Below are 24,260 nucleotides of genomic sequence, written 5' to 3'. Positions count from 1 at the left end.
CAGCATCAGTTTGTTATACACAATTATCTGCTGTTCAAAAAAACGGTGGAAAGAAGCTTCGAGCTCAATGTGGATCTTGCAACTTTCTTTGGTCTGGACTCATTTTTGAAGCCCTACTCCAACAATCGTGCTTTTGCCCGTACGTCATATTCACGTATCATCACGTGCAGTGACACGTTGAAACAAATCCCGCTAATCCTTTCAGGGCGCGTTCTTCTAAAACAACTTATGCATTTGCCCTTTTCTCAGCACAATCCCTACTGCGAGCTCTCCAGGCTTCTAATTATTTTACTTTTAAGTTGTCCAGACAGTTTTCCGCAGCACTGATATCTAGATTGATTGTGAAGTGATTATGAGCGCCTATTATCGTGCCAAATATAAAACGTAATGCACGCCTTTCGGTACTCCGTTTTCGTTTTCAAGGTACGACAAACAACGCTAAAACAAAGTACGGCCAAAGTTCAGAGCATTCGCTAAATACGAAGTGAATATTTAAATGCTTTAATATTAAACCTGTGTATAGCAGCCATTCTGTAGCGCCTCACGAGTCGGCCTTTAGCCGACAAAAATGAATCATATAATTAATTTATTTTTAAATTTGCTACTATGTTTTTTACAAGAGTAACGACAAAATACTAAGTCTGACATGGCACTTAAGCTTATTTCAATAAACATTTTGTTGAGAAGGATTATTAGTGAAGGCTACGCACATACTCCAAATACGTTCATATCATACAGCTAAGCTTCATCTGACTGGTTTACGCACTGATCCTTTGCACGGAAGTCGTGTATTGGCTCATTTTGTTTCAGCTATTATACGTACCCATGATGCTAGTCGATTGTTGATTCTGTCGCCATTGCGGCTCATCAGAGACATGATGCATAGCTCCAGATCAGATGCCTGGGGCACTTTGTTCCTCTTTACTAAGCGCTTGCTAACCTGTACCGCTCATTTCATTAATCAAAGGTTTTCTTTCTGTATTTCTTCGAGCGAGATTGCTTTCTCTAGTCTAATTGAAAGCAAATACGCTTGAAAACAGCGACTTAAATTGTTTCCAGTAAAAACCGATTGCTAGTTGGACAGATTAGTACTAGCGAATTAGGACGTCGTTCGAATATTGCCGAAATTCGTATCATTCAATTAGTACAGTCATCAGCTGAGAATTCACAAATTAAGCAGCAGCTGTAGCAGCAGGCAAAATCATTACATCGAATAGAAAATTATATACAAAACCAAGAAATAAGTAAAAAACTTTTTTTTCTTTTACGTTTGATTGAAGGAAGTAATATAAAAGAGAAGAGCCGTCGTCTTCAGTCGTCGAATTCAGTGACAGATTCTAACGTTGACAAATGTCTTTAGTCTTAAACATGTCGAGTCATTCCCCATAGAATGCTCGATAATACACCAACTTTACCCGCCGGTCCAGCTTTTTCCAATATTTAGCAATTTTCGCTCTTTCAGGCAGGTAGATACATCATAAATCTCTTTTGGGTGAGTTTGTTAGCTCAACTTAACCGTTGAAAAGAGCAGATGTGGCGAATTGTCTAACGTTACGTAGACCCACTTATTTTTTGAGTAGTCATTGTGATTACTTTGCCTGCAGTAATCGGCCTTTGCAAGGTGTAGCTCGAAATCAATATACAGCCATGCTACAAAAGTTTTTAAAAAGTCGATATCGAAAAAGTCTGTCTGTTTCATTGTCAGTAGACTTATCTCAACTTTTTGTGGTCGAATTCAACTGATTTGATTTTAGGCAGCTAGAGATTAATTCTGGAAGGATTTGCGCGGAAGATGAATGCCACCAATCGGCCAAAAACAGATCCCCTAGAGAAAAAGTGTGCTTGTGCCTATAGAGCGTAATGTTAATTTGCGATGGCAGTAACTTAATGTTCTATGTTTGAAAGCAAATCAGCGAACAATATCGTTCGCGCTCTTATATCATCCGTGTGGGAACTGTTTTCCGCGAACAGGTATAGTATATATATATAAAGCAGCTCGAGGGAACAGAGGCGATCCAACCTAATCCGTTCTCTTTGAGGTCTCAAACCCACAGGCCTGCACGTATCTATACGTGTTAAGATAAGTAGATAGTTAGCCTTCTGTCTCCATATGAATAGAGTATGTCCAATAGCAAAACAGGCACCGGGTAAGCCCCCAGGTAACGCTCAAGTATTATTGGTAATAACAGTAATGGTTCCAAAAGAGGTGTAATTACTCACAGCTAGCTTAATGTATGCAACGATTTTTCAAGCAAACGTCCGCTGTCCTCTGTGTAATAATTAAATTCAATAACAAATAAACAAAACGCTTGAGACCAGTTTGGATTCAGTCCTAATGTGAACTACGGCCTTATTCGTACTGTCCTTGATTATGTGATGATATGGTATTATGTGACAATTTCTCCAAACACGAGACCTACCCGTTTAATCATAGCCGGCCTATCAATCAGATTGCCATTTGTAAATTAGAGACGAAACTGAATTGCGAGGCAAAGGATCCAAAAAATTTACTTCCTAGAGCGGTTTGCTATCATACGATTTTATACAAACCGATCTATCATATCGGCCTGCTGCCAGAATAAGGCAGTCGCCGGGAGCTACACTCCACCTTGTTATACTCACTTGTGTCTAACACAGAACTTGAACTTCACGAAATCTTCAGCTTCGATCAGTGCACCAACACGAATTATTTCCGAAGACAAAAAAATCGTAGCCCTGGTTGCCGAAAAAGGCGGCAAAAAGCGGTTTCGGCGGGTGGGCACCAAAGTGCTGTTACGACCCAGCAACGAAATGGAGACGGATGCGGAATGGTACTGCCGCTGTGGTGTCGTTTAGGGCTACTCATCGCCCCAGGCGTTTATTCCAGCAGTATATTGAATCGTAACTAGAATAGAGCCGGCGTACATATTACGACGCGTAACTGATGCAACACCCTCTACAACATACGCCGGTGCGTCCTTTGATAATAATAGGATCGTTTAAATTTAATACACACGGCAAGAGATTTGGGCAAAGGCAGGACAGCGTGAAAATTTCGTAAAGAAAGATTCGGTACTTACTCAATGTATTTCTCTTTGATACGAATAACGTTATCGATGTGAACCCTTTGCTGCCTATCGTTCCCGAGTCCGACTGGGCTTGAAACCGCTAAAAAATAAGTCACTATTAACTTGCTTGTCTATACCGAGACGGTTCTACTAAGTTAAAATTATTTGGCAGATATTCAACGACACTTTTGCTGCGAGCAGAATTCGATTAGCAACGGAAAATCATTTGCGAGAAAATTACTAAGATGATTGGAAATATTGATTAGAAGGTAATTACAGGATAATAAAGGATAAAGTGTAGAAAACGAAATGTTTACCCGAGTATCCAACACCAGTGTGCAGCTGTGTAGAGATATCGGAGGTTCGCAGATAAGTGCGCCAGTAGAATTGTGAACCCTTCCAGTAGCCTATGTGCGTTTGGACCATGGATTTCTGCAACTTGTCCTAAAAGTAAAAAAAGCCGAATTAGCGAAATCTTATAGACGAACTGTGTGTCTGTGCGCGTTTATCTGTACAATTTACCGGCAGCTAGCAATTTGAATTAGACTCATCTCACAGAAGGCGTACATGTTGATAAATTTATTTCGTTCCTAGACCAATTTATCGAAAATCGTAATCAATATTATGTTTTTTTACACTTTTTTAAATTAATTTTAACTTATTAATTATTAATTTATACACATATGGTACGCATACGAAATGTAAGGGCTAACTGTTCGTTGCCTGGAGCAAAACAGCTTTGTCCAGAGAATCTCTCACATGGTTCTTGCCCTACGCAGGGACATCATATAAAAGTTCACTAATAACGACGCCGTATAATAGAACTGGTATAGTTATGCTGACCGTAACTATTACGATAGTTCTACCGACTTAACGAGCAGATATCACTTCGCTATAGATGCAATACGAATGTTGAATCGTACTATACTTCATTTCCATATATTTCAGATATATACGGTGGGTATGGTGTTGATGACGCGTGGGAAAGTGCAACGTCAATACGTTACCCACTTACATATAGCCATCATTGACATATCCCTGGATATCTATTTTTTTTTTGCAGAATTTCAAAAAGCAAATATGATTAGGGTTTTAGTGACAAGCGGCATTGATTGCCGCGTGCGTGTCATTTTGTCGTGACACTTTCCCCTGCCGCTACTACACGTCCGAACGACAACTGTCGCAAGACACTTGCAACCGTCGCAATGTGCGCTTTTATCTAAAATCGAGCGGCCTTTTTTAACCTGAAGCGATGTCTTTTCCCACCCCATAGCAGATTTCATCCTCTTGGGCACGATGGCAGGTATATATCATATATGAGCTAACAGGACTCATCTATCTATGGAGTCGTCGTTGTATATAGATGGACGAATGCGTAACTGCAGCATATACGGATAAATATTCATTCGATTCAAAGTTCACAAAATCACTAAAAAGGCTATATGTGAATCTGCGCTAAAATATGAAAGTATCTAAATATAGATTTAATACCTGATTTAAGCCGTATCAACAGCGTATTTTCGCAACCCATTAAATGTACACTTTAATGCCGTCTCATTGAGTGTTTTGCATCCGGTGCTTGAACCATTTCGAGACTGCTTGCTCCCGTCTACGCTCCGATTAAAACCTGGGCCACCACCGCAAGTTTAGCAGGTAGACATGTTGGCGTTGCATCACCACCATCTCTACTACAGGAGATTTGTTTCCACCTGCAACAACGCTGCTTGAATGTGCTATTGACATCGTACGTACAGCGCTAGATGGCTAGACGTACCTGAACTAGCCAATCGGGTTGACCCTTTTCCATGAGCCATAGGTTGAAACCGTTTTAGGTCGAGAAGCACCTAAAAATACTATGAATTTCTGTAGTGCTATAGTGGCTATAATTTCCAGAAACACACTGGATAATCTAGGTTCGCAAGCGGCCTTAGATGCATTTCGAACTATGCTGAAAAGGGTCGCCAGCGCCCCAAACAATGCTTGATTAATGCAAAGGCGTTAGACCTAAATTTCCAATCACTCCTTAATTCTACTAACTCCTATCTCGTCGAAGTCCCATACGCCACATGCCCTTTGTACTAGTCTTGTAGTAAAAGAATCGTTTGACTGAATCGTTTCACAAGTACCATGTCAGTATATCATTCAGTGAGACTGAGGCAAGCATTGTACTGTGAAAAATATGGGTAAGTTTAATATAATAGGTGCATGACAGGAGCTACGTTTACAAGGTATGTTTATACGGTTTTTTGAGTAATTTATTCGTAGAGAGCCGTTTAAAATGCATCTAGATAGTCCACGAAGGGGATACAATATACCAATTTAATCTGTAGGAAAGTTGAACAAAAAATCAAATCAGCTCTGAGTTCTTATAGAACGCATTTTATTTAAAGTGGAGTGGGCGTCGATCAATTTTCAATTTTAAGTTGCTTATTGCTTTCCTATAATAAGGTGGTTGACTTTAAACACAACGGTACTACTTATTAAAGACCTTTTGTCTACACTTTTATATTGATAAAACTTAGCACGGTCTTATCACATATTGTACTGTAGTAAAAATACCTTAAATTATACAAAATCAGTGAAAACGAAGGGCAGAGAAATGTTTCTTTTGCTGCCCTCAGCCGTGGATTCGCCTTGATATAATTTACTCTATTGTTAAATGGATATAAGTGAAAAATACAAAAAACAAAGTTCAAGCCAAATATAGAAGAAAACTGAATTTTCAAACCGTAAAATCGGTCATCGTTTGTCTGTAGCTGAGCTGAGTCTAAACTAGCATCAAGTTAGCATTAGCTATTAATAAATAAACAAACATTGCCGGATTCGTCTACATATGCACGTGCAGATTTCGGAAGCGACGGTTCCAGACTTAGCACAGTACCTCTCCGCTGGGACCAAACGATGTTGATTACCAGAAAAAGTCACAGCATCTCTTTTGTTTCGAAGTGGAGTTTTAGTATCTGGTGTTACGGGACATCAGGCAAGTGGTCTTCTTAATCACTGAGCGCCTTCTTCACACATGAACCGTTGTCTGAAAATTGCGGAGGTTATCTACTACGATACGTTTAGTCCAGGTGAAATCGTGATGCAGCTGTTTTTCCCACTGGATAAAAACTCGTGACTGTCCCACCTAGGTAAACCTCAGTACCGTTGTTTGACTTCAGGTTCCTCCCCCTATCAGAACATGGGGCTGAAGGTATTACGATATTCATTGCTGTCCCTATATCTAGAACTTCTACGAGAAGATTAAGGTCGAACATGGATCACTTGGGCTGCCTTCTCGGTTACGTTTTCGCTGCATTAATATAGGGACGCTCTCCCTCGCTAGTTCGTGTTGTGATAGGATCAGGTATCGTTATTTATCAACAACGATATTAGGGGAAAAGTTGAGATACGTGCACAGATTTCCAAGTGGCCGTATCACTGTATCTCGCTCCAGACATCGGTAAGACTGCGGGGGCAATTCTCCAATCTAAAACGAAAGTTTTGTCGACTTATCCAGCGACTAACGAATGCTGACCGTTTTTTTAGAGTTTGCTTCCATCTGTTGACAAACATGTGAGATGGCATGCCGGAGACAGTGATCGGCCTCACCGTATATCGACAATTGTGTGGCATTGCTTGTCTTACTACATTGCCTATTTACGATGTAGAGCTTATTAGAAAATTAGCGGTAACATCATTTGACAGATATATTATCTACAGCTTGAGGCTATTTTTTGTTTTTTTTTTTCTATAATAGTAGGTGATTGAATCTTGCTTCACAAGCGCGGAGCGCTCTACAAACTAACTACATCGTCTGAAACTGTGTATCTGTTGTAATTGGCCGGCGATTCAAGTAATTTGTGGCTTTCACCACACAAATTCATGCAAATAACCATGGTTTGCATCAAGTTCAATGGCTATTTCTATTACTGTCGTTAGCAAATAGAATATCATTACGATATCTAACGTTTTAGAGGTGCAAAAATACTCAGCAAGAGCTATCGCAAAGCAATGTAGATACTTATCGCAGGCTGTTCACGTTTTGCCTAATTTTTTTCACACTAGAACTACCGTCATGTTCATCGAGGAAGGTTCACTTCTTCTAAAAGAAACTAATGGCCAACGAATCATTTTCACAGCAGGCCAGCAGGACACATTGTCCGCGTCGTCAGTGCGAACAATGTTCTGCAAAGCATGCAACTTCTAGTGCCGGCGTTCTAAGATAAATACATAATATACAATTCAATACTTCTAGCCAGTAGTAAACAGGTAAAAAAATATCATTATCATCGCCACGATCAACCTCGCCGTTATTATGAGCGTCATAACAAACATCAGCTTCCGCTAAACAGATGCCGGCAAATCTATATAACGATTTGTGGATCCGCTTCAAGTCATTATTATTAGAAGATCTGTATTTAGTTGTTCGTACATCGTTGCCTTAGTAGTGAAGAGCGTCTCAATTCCTGTAGCCGTATTGTTGTTTCTGTGATATTAAATAACAGTAATAATAAAAAAAATTCTACGAAAATTGTAAGTTAGTACTGATTTATCGACAAACGGTTGAACTTGCATTTAACGCGACACAGTTTGTCATGATTTACAGATCGTCAAATCATAGATTTGATGCTGGTCTTTGATTGGGTCCTATGCTCCAGTACGAAAGTAATGATTTCCAATGTTGTGGTTATTAAATGTCCAACGAATGTACGTTGAGCTGTTAGGCTTGACAACAACCGACGGGTAGTCAGCGCCCCGCGGTCCAGGTTAATCTGGAATAGAACATTTCTCCAGTTGATACACTGGGCTAAAATAATGCATTAAAGCAAGTCCTTTCTATTGCCCTCGTAATGTTGATCCTTATAGTTAAATATAGCTAGTAACTGTATTTAGCCGGTTTTTTTTCGTCTGGTGCCTTTCTAGTTCCAGTACTTCCTCTAGAATTCGATTACATCCGATACTAAATGACAGATATAGTTTGGGCTGACAAGTCGTAGCAGGAAGCTCTAAGCGAGTACGAAACTTGAATGTTCCGCACCTTCCTCATGGGTTTTTGTTCAGTGTTCGCGAAATAGGCCGATACCCAGCGCTACGCCGTACGTGGCTAAAAGGTTCGCGTTGCTAACTTAGGCTGATAGTATCGTCGAAAGCCTGGCCCTTTTTCCCTCGGTGAGGTTCGTTACCATTACTCTCATTGCATCGAATCCTGGCGGCCCGGTTAAGTTGACTGTAGTGAACTGTCGATGATTAGCTGATCAGTGATGTTACACTTGATTCATTCGCTTGACTAATTTGTTCAAGAATATCCCTCAAATCCCAATCAGGTTCCGTTTTTTCCTGACTGACGCAGGCGAAAGTGGTTCGGCGGGACAATTTGCCATCGGCAACCTCGTTACTGCACGTATCCGTAGTGGCTAATATAAACGACTAATGTAAACACGGATGAAGGTAGTATATCCCGACCAGAGTTGGTAGCATCACTCACTATGTGATGATGAACAGCAGGCGATGTATTTTGTTTTTTACTACGTGTCACAACTTCCGACTGTGGCCATAACTTCCCGCACATAAAAACACTACAGTATCCGTATTCATCCACCTTGCATGTTCCATCTATCCACAGAACGATTTGAGAAGACAGTCTCATTCTGCTAATAAAATGAAGATGTAGTATTGCAAATACTAGTAGTCATTATAATTATGCGGAATTATAGTCGTAGCCGAAAAAATCGTATTGCACCTATGTGTCCTAGAGCTGGAAGCGACATAAAGCGGTAGTCTGACAAACCGTTTCTAGCAGGATTTTTGCTAGCTACAATAATTTGGCAGCGAATATTATTAATAGCTAGATAAAGATGACCGAGCCACGACGCAAAACGGTAACTGCGCTTAAGTAAAGTTAAGATGCTTTTGGCTAGACAGGCTAACTTCAATGAAAATGTAGTTTTATATACTGTATTCTTATATACATATTGTATTGATATAGAACATGGAAAAAAAACTATGCATAAGTTAACAATTGAAAGTAAAATTGTTCTGTAATGGCGATCAAGATGACGTGTCTGTCATCTAAGGCCATTTAAGGCCTAAAGTTTCGGCTAGATACGTTTGCGATGAGAAACTAGTTTAGCCTAAGGTTGTTTTCAACATTTATACGGAAAATGTTTCTCTGGATCATTGGCTACTGATTCTTCTAGCCACTAGTCGTATTGCGGCGCTAGCAACGGTCATGTTACTATTTTAAGGCCTTAACAAAAATAGAAATATATCTAACGGCGGCGGCGGCGCTTTCCATATATCCCCAATCCCATCCGTCAGTATCCTCTCAAAGCTAAAACGTTACTGAGTGGCACATCATGCCAATCCACACTAGTTCGTCCATTTGGCTCTACAAATCAAGAAGAATAGGCATACAGAACTAAGAGGTTCTATTTATTACTAGATTAACAGACTTTCATCTTCCCATTATTTCTCGTTACCCCAGTATAACGACCTGTTCAATCGTGTTGTCAGCAAAACGGCCGCTTATACTAAACATAGCGGTGTTCTGCTCCCATCAGATTCTGACTTCATGATTAACCACACTATTTTCTACTATTCCGAACCAATTTAGAGCAGTTGAGATCTGAAGGGTTCAGCCCACGTCCTCTCTGCGACAGCTTTCTCTGCTATCCGCATAATAGTGCTTGTTTAATTGCTTCTCATTACAGCAGTAAAAGCCCCAAGGCATAGTTGTATCAGGATGTAGGACTAGCCGGTACAAAGCAGTCTTACAATTCTTGATGCCCGAAGGCAGTTCAGGGCCGGGGGGGGGAGGGCTGTCGAGATGGCGCTAGTTGCGACGATGAAACTCCGTTTACAATCAGCAGCGGAATCGTCAGAAAAAAAGAATACAAAAAGACGTCGTCCTTTATCGCTGTGAGCTATGTTGCATAGTAAACGCGACCTAGCCGCATTGATGAGCTCGACAGTCTTAGCTCTGCGCGGAAAACTCTCACTCGAAAAGCACATCAATCACGTTCAACGATCTACTTCCACCAACAGAGTGATTAATTTGTGCTTTAACCGGTAGGTACGTACCGTGCATGCTAGTACATCATCAATGGAAGAAAGTACACCTATTGATGTAGCAGAAATTGCTTTCTTTTTGGTCTAAAAAAGAACGGCCAATGCACACCTGCGAATCGATGGATCCCGTGCGTTTGCGTAACGAACTTGCCTTACTCACTATGTCTAGATCTGTTGTTAGTATGAAGACTGTATTCGAACTGAACGATGTATTGATTAGTTGCGCTACGGTAGAGGCTTCAATAGAGATGATGGCTACAGGGGGGAGAGAAATTCAACTAAAATCTAAGGTCGTCAACGATAGAATATTGAAAATAGCGATTGCCTAAAAAGGAAAAAATAATAGAAAAATTTCTCTTTGGGTTTGTTCTTTAGACTCAGACTAAAAGCTATCGAAAAACTGTGTAACTTCCATTTTAAGACGCAATGTCCTAATTATGTTACACTAAGACGCACCTTAATCGAGGTATGATTTAGGAACTCGTGCATGGAACAGCTATTCTGTTATCTAAGTCATTTATTGTTAGATCTTGCTATGTTTCCGAGCACACGAATCAACCTATCCTGATTTTGCTTTAATCGCTTTAGTGTCATTGCCTATACCACTAATATAGTTACAATGGATAATGTTAATTAGATGTGTAATACTTTTAAAATGCAGAATGTAAATTGGGTAAAAAAGAAAGGAAAGCAGAAACTAGCTGAAGCCTACTAGCCAGCCGCGCACATATATTTCGATGATATATGTCGATCGTCTCCAATCTATGGCATGATATCATGACGGTAGGTTTTATCTAGTACTGGCCTGTTAAACTGCCATGCCTTAGAAAAAAATAACTTTTTGTTAACTAGCGGTGAGAGTTCTAGCAGTAAATATGTTGGTCGATTAGAGAGAAAAAAAAATGAGAACGTGACAGGCCTAGTCTGCGCGTCACCTCTTGCAGTTGTTGATCTTGGGGGATATTAACCAAATTATTCTTTATTCTGATCGTGGTGCATTTCCGTAGCGAAAGATATGTAAAACTTCTTTTGTCAGCCCCCTGTTTTCAAGTTGTTCCTCCTAAAAGTTCCTTGAATTGGAAACAATTTCAACGAACTATAAGGAAGTGGGAAAAACGTACCATGTAAATTATGATAAAACAAAAAAGAAGACGAGAAACAGATGAGTAACATGAAAATGAATCCAAGTTCCAGTGTTAGACCGATCCTGTTACGTTACATTCATTAAAAGAACGCAACAATTTGTATCATAACTGAATCTTTAACTAAAGCAGTGTAGTAATGATATTTCGATAGTTATTGCTTTGTAGATCGTACACAATAATGAGTTATTTAACACGGAAGAAGATTAGTCTGTTGGCGTCTGTGTTGGTCGGAATGACAAAGCAATGTCCCAGCATTGCTATTTTTATAAAAATTTTTTAAAAAAATCCAGACACTGGGTCTCTTCTGTCTCCAATTGTCTTACGAGCTAGCCTTAGATGGATTTTATTTCCATAGTATTTTGGCTGATATGGACGAACTACGACTAGTTGGCTACTCAGTATAGCTTTTTCTAGCTAGCAAAACTTTCAACCGGATAGGTTTCCTTAACAACAGCAATCTCCTTCGTCGTTATTGCCTATTTAACTGCTTCGTGCTTATTTACACCAGACAGACAACCATTCGGATAGCCGAAGCGTGGATCGAAGTGGAATATAACTGGGTCACGACGGCGACCCACGTAACTGTTTCCAATCCTAAAGACGGTTAGGAATCATAGTCATGACGGGGACACCGTACAGCTGATTTTTTCTTTTTTAAACAAAACAAAACGGAGATGAAAAATCGAAAAATCCATCTGTATGGATCAAAGCTGTGTCATCAATACGTTCACGTATATGTTCATTGACCGAAAACTCACCGTAAAGCCCCTTATTTATTACCGCAAATACCTATTACTGCATTTAACGTAATCACTTTGTTTACAGCATACTTTACGATGACTTTAATCGAAGTGTCAAGGATCGTTTGACTCATAAGTATTGGCATGCTACTCAACGGAACATCTACAAGGAAACAGATGTGAAAAGTAAATTGTTTATGGGAAATCTTCGAGATTGTTGTAAATTTCGCGTGCAGATCTTCTTTTCGCCACATACGCACACGTAAACTTTTTTCACTGCCTATCCAACAGCGGACTGCCGAAAATAGTGTATTCTTGTAGTACAAATATGTGTTTTTTAAATTTTTTAAACGCGTTTTGATTGTTTTGCCGCTGCTGTATTAGGTTGCTGCATTATTGGATCTGTACACTATTTTTAAAAATCGTCTTTAGTTTGGATCGTAGCAGTAACCAGTACACAAAACAAAACCAGAACAGATGCTCCATTATTTTACTTGGCGTTGTGGTGATTGATCTATTTTAAACATCAAATCTCCATCGTTTCTATAACACTATGACTACTTGTGTTAACGGCGGGAGAATCGAGCCTTTCCGCCTTATCCTAGATACGAATTATACACAACAGACTACCCAGATCGCGTATTACAATATGTAAATTGCTATCACAATTTGTTGTACATCCATATGTATCGTTACGCCCAATTCTCCGCAATGGGAAATTTCAAAAGCGACACCTACGTAAATTGTAACAGCATCAATTTTCATGAATGGAAAAACAAAAAAAAGCAAACCGATTAAATTCACCTTTCCCGAAGCACAGGCAAAGAAATTACCCGCCCAATAACCGATGGGTAACGCTAATCCCCGACACAACATTCAGATCTTTTGTTTATTTTAATTTTATTTTAATCTAGTCAGATCCGTAGCCAAGAGTGACGTTAATTCCAAAGGTAAAATTCGAGACTTCTTTATGATTTTAGATAGCGCTAATTGATGCTATGGATACTTAAGCATCGAATAAATCGGCAGTCAAACGCTGACACAGTTGCTATTGGTGTTGTGATGTAGTGTTTGAAGAAGATATTTAAATCGAAGCGAAATTAATATCCAATGTTTATATATTTAACAGCGAGAACAACAAAACATACCGAAGCAAAACAACGACAATAACGACCACAACGACATCTATAACGACAGCAGCGACAGCAACAAGAGCAGCAACCTGTGTGCAACACCTGTGTGTGTAATTATTTTTGTGTGGATGCATTGTCCACTGTAGTTCTTTTCGTATCTCTTTTTGTTTTGTTACGTTTCTCGGCACAAGAACGCTGTTCAGTGCTTTTGAATTTGAAAGCCGCCATCTTGTTTCTTTTTCATCTCGTCTACGCAATCCCACTGGGAGCGCTCCCGATTACGGGTGCCTGTCCCATTTGCCAGAGATCGAACCGTGCAGAACCTCGGACGCAACGAGGCTTACCTGTTTCTTTTTTACTAGATCAGCGCTTCAGGCAACTGTATATTAATGTATGCCTGTAACTCCGCGCTAATTTGATCACCGCTTGTTGACGCTACCCCAGACTGAGATGGGCCGCGTCGCGGTATTCTACACTGCGGAAAGCTCGTCGGTTATCGCGATGCTGGAACCTTTGGCTTCAAACGAGTGTCGTAACTGACTCTGTAAACGCCAGGCGATTCAGGTCGTTGTTAGTTGATCGTCTGTCGAAAGACATAGCCCATAGTAGAATAGTGTTTTCTTGTTCGTTCTATAGTTTCGTTAGCGATGCCACGAAGAATTCCAACAGTTGGAGCCGTACCAGCCTCCTGTGAATGATCGGGTACGGCGAAGCTTCGACCATGAGACTTCGTGGCGAAGCCTATTAGAAAGAGCTTAGAGCTGGACGCAGAAGATTACATAGGAACGTCAGTAACGCGATTAAGGTGATGGGACTTTTGGGCCGTGTAAATAATCATATCATGCAATAGAATATTTGTTTTAAGAATGGCTAGTGCCTATGTAGACGAATCAAGCTGAGATCATTTGTTTCCTTATATGTGAACACAAATTTTCATAGAGAAGGAAGGAGTGTTTCAATTGACCCGCCCAAAGATGACCTTGGTCGATATCGAATTATTAACGCCATCTGCTGAATCCAACTATTTATCACCAGAGTATTACCTCGGCGATGGGTAAAATATTGTCGACAAATGAAACATTTCCAAGTAATCCCTTGAGAGGCAATCCCTTTTCCTACAACATGTTAATATCCTACACGTTGCACGCACCATTTCGGCACCGAATTCACGGCGTAAATATGTAAATAGTATAATTCTATAACCACATTGATTACGTGCCATCTATGTTGAATGAACGTTCCAAACCGTCTGCTTCTGCGGCTATTATTTGCATTACAACTACGCTGACGCTAACGGTCTTGCTCATGGTGAAAATCTTGCGAGCGTCGGACGACGACTGATGCAGCTAAAGGTAACTCAGTAAAAAGTTAGCCTGGCCAATTCGCTCGATCTGTGCGTGCTATTTCATACGCATAATATCGTTGCATAAACTCTGCGATGTGTTTCAAAGTACGCTTCGATCATAGCGTCATACGCCGACAAACGCTGAACCCTACCAGACGAGAACAAGGCGTTAGAGGAAACTTGATCAGGTGACCACCGAAAAAGGACCCGAAACCGGTAGGAACTTTAAGCATCGGCAAATGGCTTCTCAGCCGCACTTCGTAAACTAATTACTTCCGTGAAAGCTCTATACAACATGCGCGTGACAGTGACTTATTACATGTTTGTGTTAATAGCTACGTATATTCATGCTTCTCTACGTCATCCTGTGCAACCATATATTATTCGAGTATGTCCTAGCGATATGTTAGCGGCAACCGCAACGACAACAGTCCCAACAGGTCGATCCAAATATTTCCATAAGCTACGCCTAGTTCCCTAATGTTACGCTTACGCATGGCGACAACAAACCGTCAAAAACAGCCAGCGAAATGAGGCAGGAACACCTTCGGTGGCCAAGTCCCTGCTCGCCGTCTTTGCTAGTGTTAGCTGTAAGTAACACAACGAAGGTAGCGTCACCAGGGGCAACGCTCGTAGTCGCCAACGCAATAACCTCGTTTCGTTCCACTTCGTTGAGCTGGCAGTATCACTTAGTTTTTCACTTTCCCCACTTTCGTCTGCAGCCGGTGCGAGCCTCGAGCCGCGACTGTCGCGGCTCGAGGCTGAGACCCTTCGCCCGTCGTTTTTGTTTTTTTTTTTCGTAGCGATTCGTACCTCTACCGGCAGTGGAATCTTCCCACTTAAACGATCAAACGTGGTAAGAGCACGAGCCAAAGTCACTTTCCACTTCAAACATCACCAGCTATCAGCTGATGGACGCCACAAGCGTGTTGGTAGCACTGCAGTCGACGTTTAAACACCACGACTTCGGTAGATTCCCTTTTGCCGGCAAGCAGCGTGGAGGTACGGGAGTCCCAGAGCAGAAGCGAAGCAGCCGTTAGACGGCGATGACTGTCTGATAGTCCGTGTAAATAGACGAAAAGATGCGCTGCAAATAGAAGAGGAAATAACAAGGTGTTAGATAGCAGCGCGGCTTCGTTGGCTTAACGTTCATTTAGCGTGCAATCAAGAAGAAAGCAAGATCAATTTGGTTTGCGTTTCCGATCACTTTTCATGGCTACAGCTGTTGTCGACTGCACCCAAACTAGACGTCACGTGCAATGGAACAGGTGACCTAGTGGCCTCACGTATCATAATCTATAGGCTGGTAGGATATGTAAAATTACGAGGCGTAACAGCGTGAAAAACATCGGCCTGTCATACACGAGCATACAGCGATATATCATAGGGTAGTTCGATGTACGCAATACGTCGTTTTTGTGCTTCGCTGGCGGGGATGTCTTAGGCCGTTGGCGGAAATTTTTAAACTTGTGTCTCTGTGACAGTGTTTGTGAAGGTGCGTATTCTTCACGATTCCCAAATTGCAGTAACGTGCTCTCGGAATACATACCTTGATAGGATACAAAAAAAGTACTGCCAATAGAAGTTAGTGTGTCAGTGAGTCGCGTCAACTAGGACAGTTTTGTATGGTTTCAAAAGAGGTAAAATTTCCGCTGTGGTCATCGACTTCTGCTACTATCTCTCCTAGATTAGGATGCGAGCTGACCCGCAGCCATCAACGGCGAAGGTAAGGGACCACGCGATACTCGAAAAGGGTCTTTTTGTTTATCGTAATTGCTTTTGCCTTGTGAGAAATTCCCATACTATGCTCAATTTTCACTGCTCGAACAGAACGAGTATCTCCATACTATACAAATTCATTTCAATGATCGATGGTTTAAAGTAGTAAGCAAAGACGACATACGCGCATGCTTACATCACTTTGTTTTAGAGATCTTAGCCTTACAAAACTTGACAAGACATTCAGGTATTTAGAATTACGATTGGATTGTGTCCGCACAGAGCCCGAAGCTGAAATTTCACACACCCTCTTGCTGATTTCATCGGACCCATTTGTTAGTGCCTATTTAAAAGCGAGATTTTATGCAAGTCCAATTCATGGCCGATGTTAACTAATCACTGTTATATTTATTTCGCACATAATTTTCAACACATATAATTATTTATCCAATCGCGCTCGCTTCTCGCTCTCTGAAACTATCTTCCTCAATCCTTTTCTTTTAAACTTAATTTTAAAAAATTTAAATTAAACGATTCCATTCTGCTCCCGATGCTTGAAGAGGTTTCCTAGGTAAGCGTGTGTTGTGCTTTTGACGCGTCGCCTGTAGTGATAGACACTGAACAGACTTTTTGATGAGACGCGCTGTTGATCGGAAGCGTTGCCGCTTCGTTAGTGCGATCGATCAGGTCGAACGTAGGTTCTGTCCTAGGAGCGGCTTAGTAGACACTTTAACGGCAATCAATTCCTACGGTCGTTAGGACAATTGTGGACGCTTGAAAAAATGACCCATACGAATGATAAGTAACCGCTGCTTCTGTTCATGTGGAAATCTAAGTCAGTGAAGGTACGTATAGGCGAAGCCAACGCCGAAGCTGTCAGCGTTTGATGAAATCATAAACAAATTCTCTCAAAACAATTTTAGAAGAGGTCGAGCGGACGGACCAGTATAAAACATAAGATCAAAAGTATTTTCTCGATTCGATTTATCGTAGATCAATATGAAATGATCTGGTTCAATCAATTCAAGTAATAAAACGAGTCTGTTCATGGCGTAAGTATTCTATAAATCTATATTATAAAAAATAGAAAATCGAGAAGTGAAGTACTACCTACGGCTCAGCTAAAAGTTCATTTTTCTAATGTAATTATTTGAATTCAGCTAAAATCGAGCTTCCGTAGGGGACTGTCGCAGTAGTTCACTTCTACCCCAGATCAAAGAAATACAAATCACTAGAGGTGATTGCTTTGATAGAGAGCCATTATGGCTACGTATAGTCACCCCTAGGTTATGTTATATGAGATCTATATATGTTATATAGATGACACAATGTCGTTGCTAATAATGATGATATAATAACTTCTAATCTATTCGCGCAAGCTTACCTTCTTCGTTCAAGTAGCACGCCTCTGTCAGCTTCTCCGTGCCAGCTTATATCATTTCCTCCATATTTAGTACATGTCTTGTAGTTATTCATCAAAAGACCGTTTAAGCAGCGAACTTATTTTTATATCAGTGAAATGAAAGGAACTTGCCGGAATCAAAACTGGAACTTATATTGGGGCCGGATAAGATAATTATTTTAATAATCATCTTTAGATGGGTGAGGCTCGCTACGTTCTACAGAGAAGCAAGTGAACTAGTGATGCGGCGTCAAAAACAGCACAACAGCATCAATAAAAACTTCAACTTGACAAGTTCCGCTAGAACAAAAACGCGACGATGAATCCGGGAAACAATAACAGCAGTTACATTATAGTATACAATTTCACTCTGTCGATCGAAGAGGACGAGCGTTGCTCGTAAAAGGGCGCCGGCTGACCGTCAGATAAAGTCTACGGCACAAACACATACGCGCACACATATACACACGTAAACATGTATTTAATAGATAAGATCGCCTACGAAGTGTTGGCCGCGCGCGCGCGCCATCTGAAAGATGGTTCCATTTTTGCGACCATTATCGTCATCATGATCAGGTCCAGTTGAAATCTGCGTTGAAACGCGTAACGCTTTATTTTACCTACAGTTGCTACGGCAGTCATGTCATTTCTTTAGATAAATGCGGCAACGGCATTCATAAAAACAATAACAGAGTAAATATTACGCTATCGCTAGCAGTCTTTCACATGACACACAGTCACAAGCGTGAACTGGACGTTAACCAGCTTCTTTTTTTATGCTCAAAAACTCACGTTTAATGGATTCGGTCGTTCGTGTGACCAATCGACCGTTTAGTGTTTTGTGTATATGTATGCCAGTGCGTTTTTATGAAAATACGACTTTACGCGCGGTTGTACGCGAAGTAGCTTCTGAGCCACGCGACAATCACAGGCATCGGCGTCTGTAGCGTGTTATATATTAGTGAGTATACGTTTATATACTGACGCTATATAGGCTTGTAGCTGCCGAGGAAAAATATGAATTCGAGTAAATTATCATTATTCGTAAGGCGCGTCTCTACTTCTATTGCGGCGCGATACTGTCGACGATCTTTTCGAGGGATGGATTGCAGCAAAGTTGAGACGAAGCTGGTAGTGATGACTTCAAATAGAAAAAAAAAATGTGCAAATCCTGTTTAGTTTATCTTGTGCTCGTGATTTTTCTATTCAGCCTCCGTCATGTCAATGCAGCCATATAGCTACTTGGAATACTAGATCCAGGCTCTTTGAAAGCTTAAAGAGAGATACGGCCCGCTTTAGTAGTTATACCTGCGTCGTTTAAAGTTACCATGCCTTAAGTACGTTTTCGATAGACTGAGGAAAACAAAAACACCGGAGTCAGGCGTGAATTTAACCCAACCAGAAAGAGCAGAAATGTAACTCCACTAGGCGAGATACTGCCACCTTATCTTGTAATTGCAAGCCCCCTAATCTCCAGTGAGCACTTTATCAGACGCCTCCCGTAATTACTTGATTTATTAGTACCGAGTCGACTAGCTGAAGCTCGGCGGACCATACATATACGTCACGCTGGAACTTGAATCATGGTCTGGTGCCTTTAACAAAGAAAAAACGAAAAAAAAAAACAATTACTAAATTGATATTTGTTGTACGGGAGCGTTGAAGAGAATACGTTACCGTGTTCTCTTAATAGCCCGGACATCTCAAGAAGTAATGCGTCCTCGGTTAGTCGTTTAAGTTGACTTGGACTTCTTTTTGACGGCAGGATTGCTCCTAGTTTTGGTTTTTCCTTCTGCGTTGCAGCCACCTAGCCACACTGAGGCATGATGGTCATTGCAAAAACCGAGTCCTACGAGTCGAAATATTAAGTAATAATTTTTTACAGCGGCAGGAAGTTTACGCTTCCTAATGGTCCACAATAATAATTAGTACATTATATTTTTGCGTTCTAAAAGATATTGACCAGCCTTTTGCTTATCCTAAGAAAAAAAAACATCTAGGACGGTTTTCACGTTCACTCAACAAATCACTCTCCAAAGGACCAATAGCAAGCAAATAATGAAAAAAACGATTCTAAAAATAAGACGTTCTAGTACTTGAAAATGATAAACACCTATCTCAGTAGCATAGAGCTACACGGATGCCTGAAGCACCTCACATAGCAGCGGGCATAAGGAAGCCGACTCAAGTAGGCATGACTTGATTATTCATGGAGCCAGAACCCCTGGTTACTTATTTCGTACAGCAATGCAATCTCATGTATAAAATTCACGACCCAAGTCTTCTATATAGAAGTTAACGAAGGCTTTTGTTTTCCCTTACCCTCAACAGAAATGCAGCTATCTATAACGGCGGCCTATGGGTACCTTGTCATATTCCACGATACTCCATAATTCAACATGTGCTTGACGCGCCGCAAGCGTTGTCACCATACATTCTGTCCGTACTGGTGTATGCGAGGCATCCCTGTCATTCTAGGCCTCCGCCAGGCCCGTATTCTCACACATTGTGAACGGTCACTGAGATAAAGCCAGGGCCAAACATTTGCATGGAGGTCATGGAGTACGCATTCACATCGCCTGTCTGGATTCGATCAGGAGGAACTAATCTTGCTACAGCGCGTTATTGACGAAATGTTGAGGGTACATAGATCGCGCATATGCGTGGTCGTATGCGTCTGATTGTGAGTGTGTGTTCGTGGTTTTCGAGCTATGGCTTGAGACTGCCGCAGAAGATAGAAAAATATCTAACAATAGCTATAAAATGCGAGGACGCGTCGAAAACAGCCAAGCTGGCAGCACGTGGCAGCGTGAAATCCGTGACGAAGAAATGGTAACGTGATTAGAGTTGAAAGCTCATTTTTATAACCGCAATATGGCGATTTTTAACAAAGCCATAGTCAATTAAATTTCGCTTTTGTAAAAACAACCTGCGTTATAAAAATGACAACGTTCAATGCCAATGAGCCGCCACCAACAGCGTAGGCTTTAATTATCCTGATCTAGGTAAGGGGAAGACCAGGAGAGTAATATAACCAATAAACATTTTTACATGTTTTACTTATTTGTGTTAATAAAGTTTGCGTTTATGTCATTATGCGAATATAAGGGACCACAACAACTTGTCGTTGGCTATAGTCAGCTAACTTCAAAAGGTATAAACCTAAATTTTTCATGTTTGAGCCTATTCGGGGCTATTTAGCGGGTCGAAAACTTGGATAACTTTTACCATCTTGCACTGAGAACAGACAAAACTTAGCAAATATCAGGTCTTCGTTTGTCTACCAGCGTAATCTATTGAATACTGGTGAAAACAGAAGATCTACAGTGAAACAGCAGTTTGCTACTGGCGCAGTTGAGCTGGGATGTTGAAAATCATAAGCAGGAAATTGCCCCTCAGCACCCAGAAGTGGAACAAAAAGTTGCTGCGATCACACTGCCTATGGCGACGGTGTGTTCTTCGGCGGTTGGGCTATCTGCCTCTAGAACAGAGCATGCGCGCTTCCATTTACCTTGATAAGAGTTTTCACACTTAATTTACAGTGTTTCCATATCGATTTCGTAATACGAAATCGCTTTTTCAGGTAACTTTAGATTTCCCAGTCTTGGTTCTCAAGATCATTTTATCAGTAATGCACCGTTGTTTTGTTAAGGGCCTTGTTAGTCGGTGTTTTTATCAATCTCCATTAGAATCTACCGGCACTCTTGTTAATCACGAACTTAATGATGAAGTATTGGTCGTTGACGCTAAACGAATATATTTCTGATAATACTCAGTCAGCTTGTAGTCGAAAATAACCAAAGCTTTAATCGGATTTTTCGAGTCGCTAAATTGCTCCGGACAATCTAATTTACTCAGATTATATGGACACTTTAGCTTGCTATGAACGATACCGGTATGCTTGCACTTGTCTTCAGCCATGTTATTCCAGTTTTCGTATACGGTTTGAGGAACTGTCAATTACGCAGCCATCTGTCTGTAAAGCGAGAAGCGACTGCGAATTGATTCGTTCAACGAGGTGCTATCGCAAACTTCATGAAGCATAAGAAATAAAGCTGGCAGTCACCGAAATTCAGCAAAGCTATTTTTAAAAATGTTCAAATTTTTAAAATTTAAAATTAAAAAAATTAGTTTGAACCGTACAATTTAGTAATTGCTTTATGTTAATTCTAAAATATATTCTAAAAAAAAAAAAGATAGCAATATTGGTTATAAACGAACGTAATCAGTATTACTATTACTTTTAATATTATCATTGTTTTCTTCGGATAAGAAAACATCCTTACGGAAAACATTCTGGTAATTATATTTTGTCGTAGCTTTATATATATGAGGATGTTCCACTATATAATATATATATATAGAGGAACATCATAGGATTTTGGTATCCATATACTTACTGAAAATTCGAAAAGCTAAAATACTGAATACGAGTTTATTTTAACACTAAATTAAATGACTACCATATTTGCGAGTTAGCTGGCTCACACATGCAAGTTTTTTATGTACTCCATGCAGCGGAAACAGGCAAAATACCCACAGCATTCTCCTAGCCGAGAGCATGAAGTCTAGGAAGCCTTTTCAAACGATGAGGGTCGACGCTCAAATTGACTGAGAGAAAAAAACACATCCAGTACATTTTCTAAAGTAGATGCATTGCTCTCAACGTAATTTATAGTATAGCTAGCATTCTTATTAATGTTGGTCTTACTGTGGCCGTTCCTGCGACGGCTGTTGTTATACAGAATCGTACGCGGGCCTGTAGCCGAATGGCGGCGCCAACAGCGCGACGACAACCGATGACGGTGACGACAGTGTAACTAGACCCATAAATAGACCTAATATATCGTCTGCTAGTCTCATGTGGCCCAATTTTAGCCACTGCTAGCATGGTTTCGTCAGGTCCACGCTCAGCACCGCGCTCAGAGCTAGTCAGTCGGTCACTAACCAGCGTACGGGAGCCCACAAACATACGGCATGCCAACGGTTTGGGTCTCTCGTGAATAACCGATAGTGTCAAACGATTTGCCTAAGTAGAAATGGGCGATGATAGCAATGACGAGCAGTAGCCAAAAAATGACGCGGACGTTTTCCGCCAAAACCAGACGCCAAGGCAGAAGCACCAACTTTTTTAACAGTTTCACGCTCCACTGCAAAAGCTTTTGCACGATTGATTGCAGGACGCTTCGTCGGTCACGCAGCAAAAGTTATTTCGTACGGCCAGCTACTAGACGTACGTATACTCGGAGGGATGCTTGCGATGAACCAATGTTAAGTTCATATGATCATATAATAACCACATGACTGATATCTAGTATGCACCTAGTTAGAGGATTAGTGGGTAGTAGAACAGGCTGTCTTTGTCATGAAAGGTTCATGCAAAGAAATCTTGAATGTGGAAACAGCAGTTATATTCTTTGTGCAGCAGACTTTTGCGTCATCGTTGACTGCGTTACTGCGTTTCCGCGAAACGACTGACTTAACTATTCAAAACGGTACCTGGTAGAGCTTCTACTACCAGCATTTGTTCTTGACAAGGTTCAGCCTTGTTCTGATGTAGTTATTGTCGACAAATTTGCTGAATTTGCTATTGCTCGTGAGGTAGTTATTAATATAATTTTTCGACAGCGTTTTTGTTGTCGTACCGTCAGGCAATATTGTTAGCTAGTCTCAGTGGATCCTTTGATGAAAATTAAAGCGACTTCACTTGTCTTGTTTTGTCTTCTTCACATGCTTCTCACCGGAATCAGCTAGCAACGTTTGGGGGATCAGACTTGGGGGTGTGTGGTCCAAAAAAACACATGTAGCGGAATCATGGTTCTTCTTCTTTGTTTCCACTCGAGAGCAGCCACAGACAACCAAACAAACGAACAGATAACAGACAGTCTTCTAGTAGTCGTTCTTTAATAGGCTTTTTGACGCCGGCACCGTTGACGCCACGTTGTTCACGTCGATAAGGCCTTTTAGTCCGGAAGCCGGTTTCAGGGCAGCCGTTACTTTGTAGTCGTTCTCGTATCCGAAGTGCTCCGACGATCGAGTCAGGCTTCGATTGTGGACTATTTTGGGCAGGGTATCACTACGCCGGCATTGTGATATGTAACGCAACACGATCGGGGAAAAAGCCGGATCGATGTTCTTTTGTCAACAAGTCGTTCGACGCTGACGATCCGATAACGATAGGTGTTCGGTACCGCAGTCATTTGTCGACTGTCTTTCTACACGTTGCTATTGCTGATCAGCGGGCTTGTATACACTGGCTAGCGTATCAGATGCCACTTGTGGTGAGCATTTGCTGAAATGTATTTTTTCCGGTGGTAGGAGTAAGGCAAAAAGGATATTTACATGTCACCGGATGGGTTCGCGCGTCTGAGTGAGCAATAAAATGTCGATGGATAGTAAATGAGTATAAATATTCCCACTTTTTTCTCGGGAGAGCTGGGCGATACGTGGTGCGCACTGTAGAAGCGACTTAGTGTACCGAAATATCGCGCGCTTATTTGCAGTAGGGGAACGGAAGAGGCTCACGGTGTAAATGATGGTGCAGAATTTATCCGCAGATTTTTTTTATGTTTCTTATTTGTAATTATGTGCTTATATATACCCGGTCGATGTGCCCGACACCGATGATCCAGCAAAAGGATTTAGGATAAATCGCGGGGTACTATTACATATAGAA

The 24,260-nt window shown here is 41.0% G+C and overlaps 1 protein-coding gene and 1 long non-coding RNA gene across 8 annotated transcripts in view; one reads left to right on the top strand and one right to left on the bottom strand.

Annotated features, from left to right (window-relative positions):
- Positions 1-24,260, top strand: part of LOC111242823 (uncharacterized) — an 82,565-nt gene that overhangs the window by 4,165 nt on the left and 54,140 nt on the right. For 4 of the 7 annotated variants that reach the window (XM_086977131.1, XM_086977132.1, XM_086977128.1 and 1 more), the window contains exon 1: positions 14,331-16,189. The exons of 1 other annotated variant lie outside the window; for it this stretch is intronic. In XM_086977131.1, the coding sequence (XP_086833257.1) occupies positions 16,157-16,189 (33 nt within the window). In that variant the 5' untranslated portion in view covers positions 14,331-16,156. Of the gene's footprint in view, positions 1-14,329; positions 16,190-24,260 lie in introns of those variants that run through there. 2 more of the 7 variants (XM_086977129.1, XM_022787687.2) reach the window with 2 other exon arrangements.
- Positions 3,038-15,400, bottom strand: LOC147758321 (uncharacterized). The gene is made up of 3 exons (XR_015318897.1): positions 15,277-15,400; positions 3,365-3,491; positions 3,038-3,147 (listed from the first exon to the last, which is right to left on the bottom strand). It is a non-coding gene; the product is annotated as an uncharacterized LOC147758321 (long non-coding RNA).

Source organism: Varroa destructor, unplaced genomic scaffold (assembly GCF_002443255.2).
Source record: "Varroa destructor unplaced genomic scaffold, Vdes_3.0 BEIS01000001.1, whole genome shotgun sequence".
In the NCBI taxonomy this organism is placed as follows: Eukaryota; Metazoa; Arthropoda; class Arachnida; order Mesostigmata; family Varroidae; genus Varroa; species Varroa destructor.
This window is presented reverse-complemented; position numbering and strand designations above follow the sequence as displayed.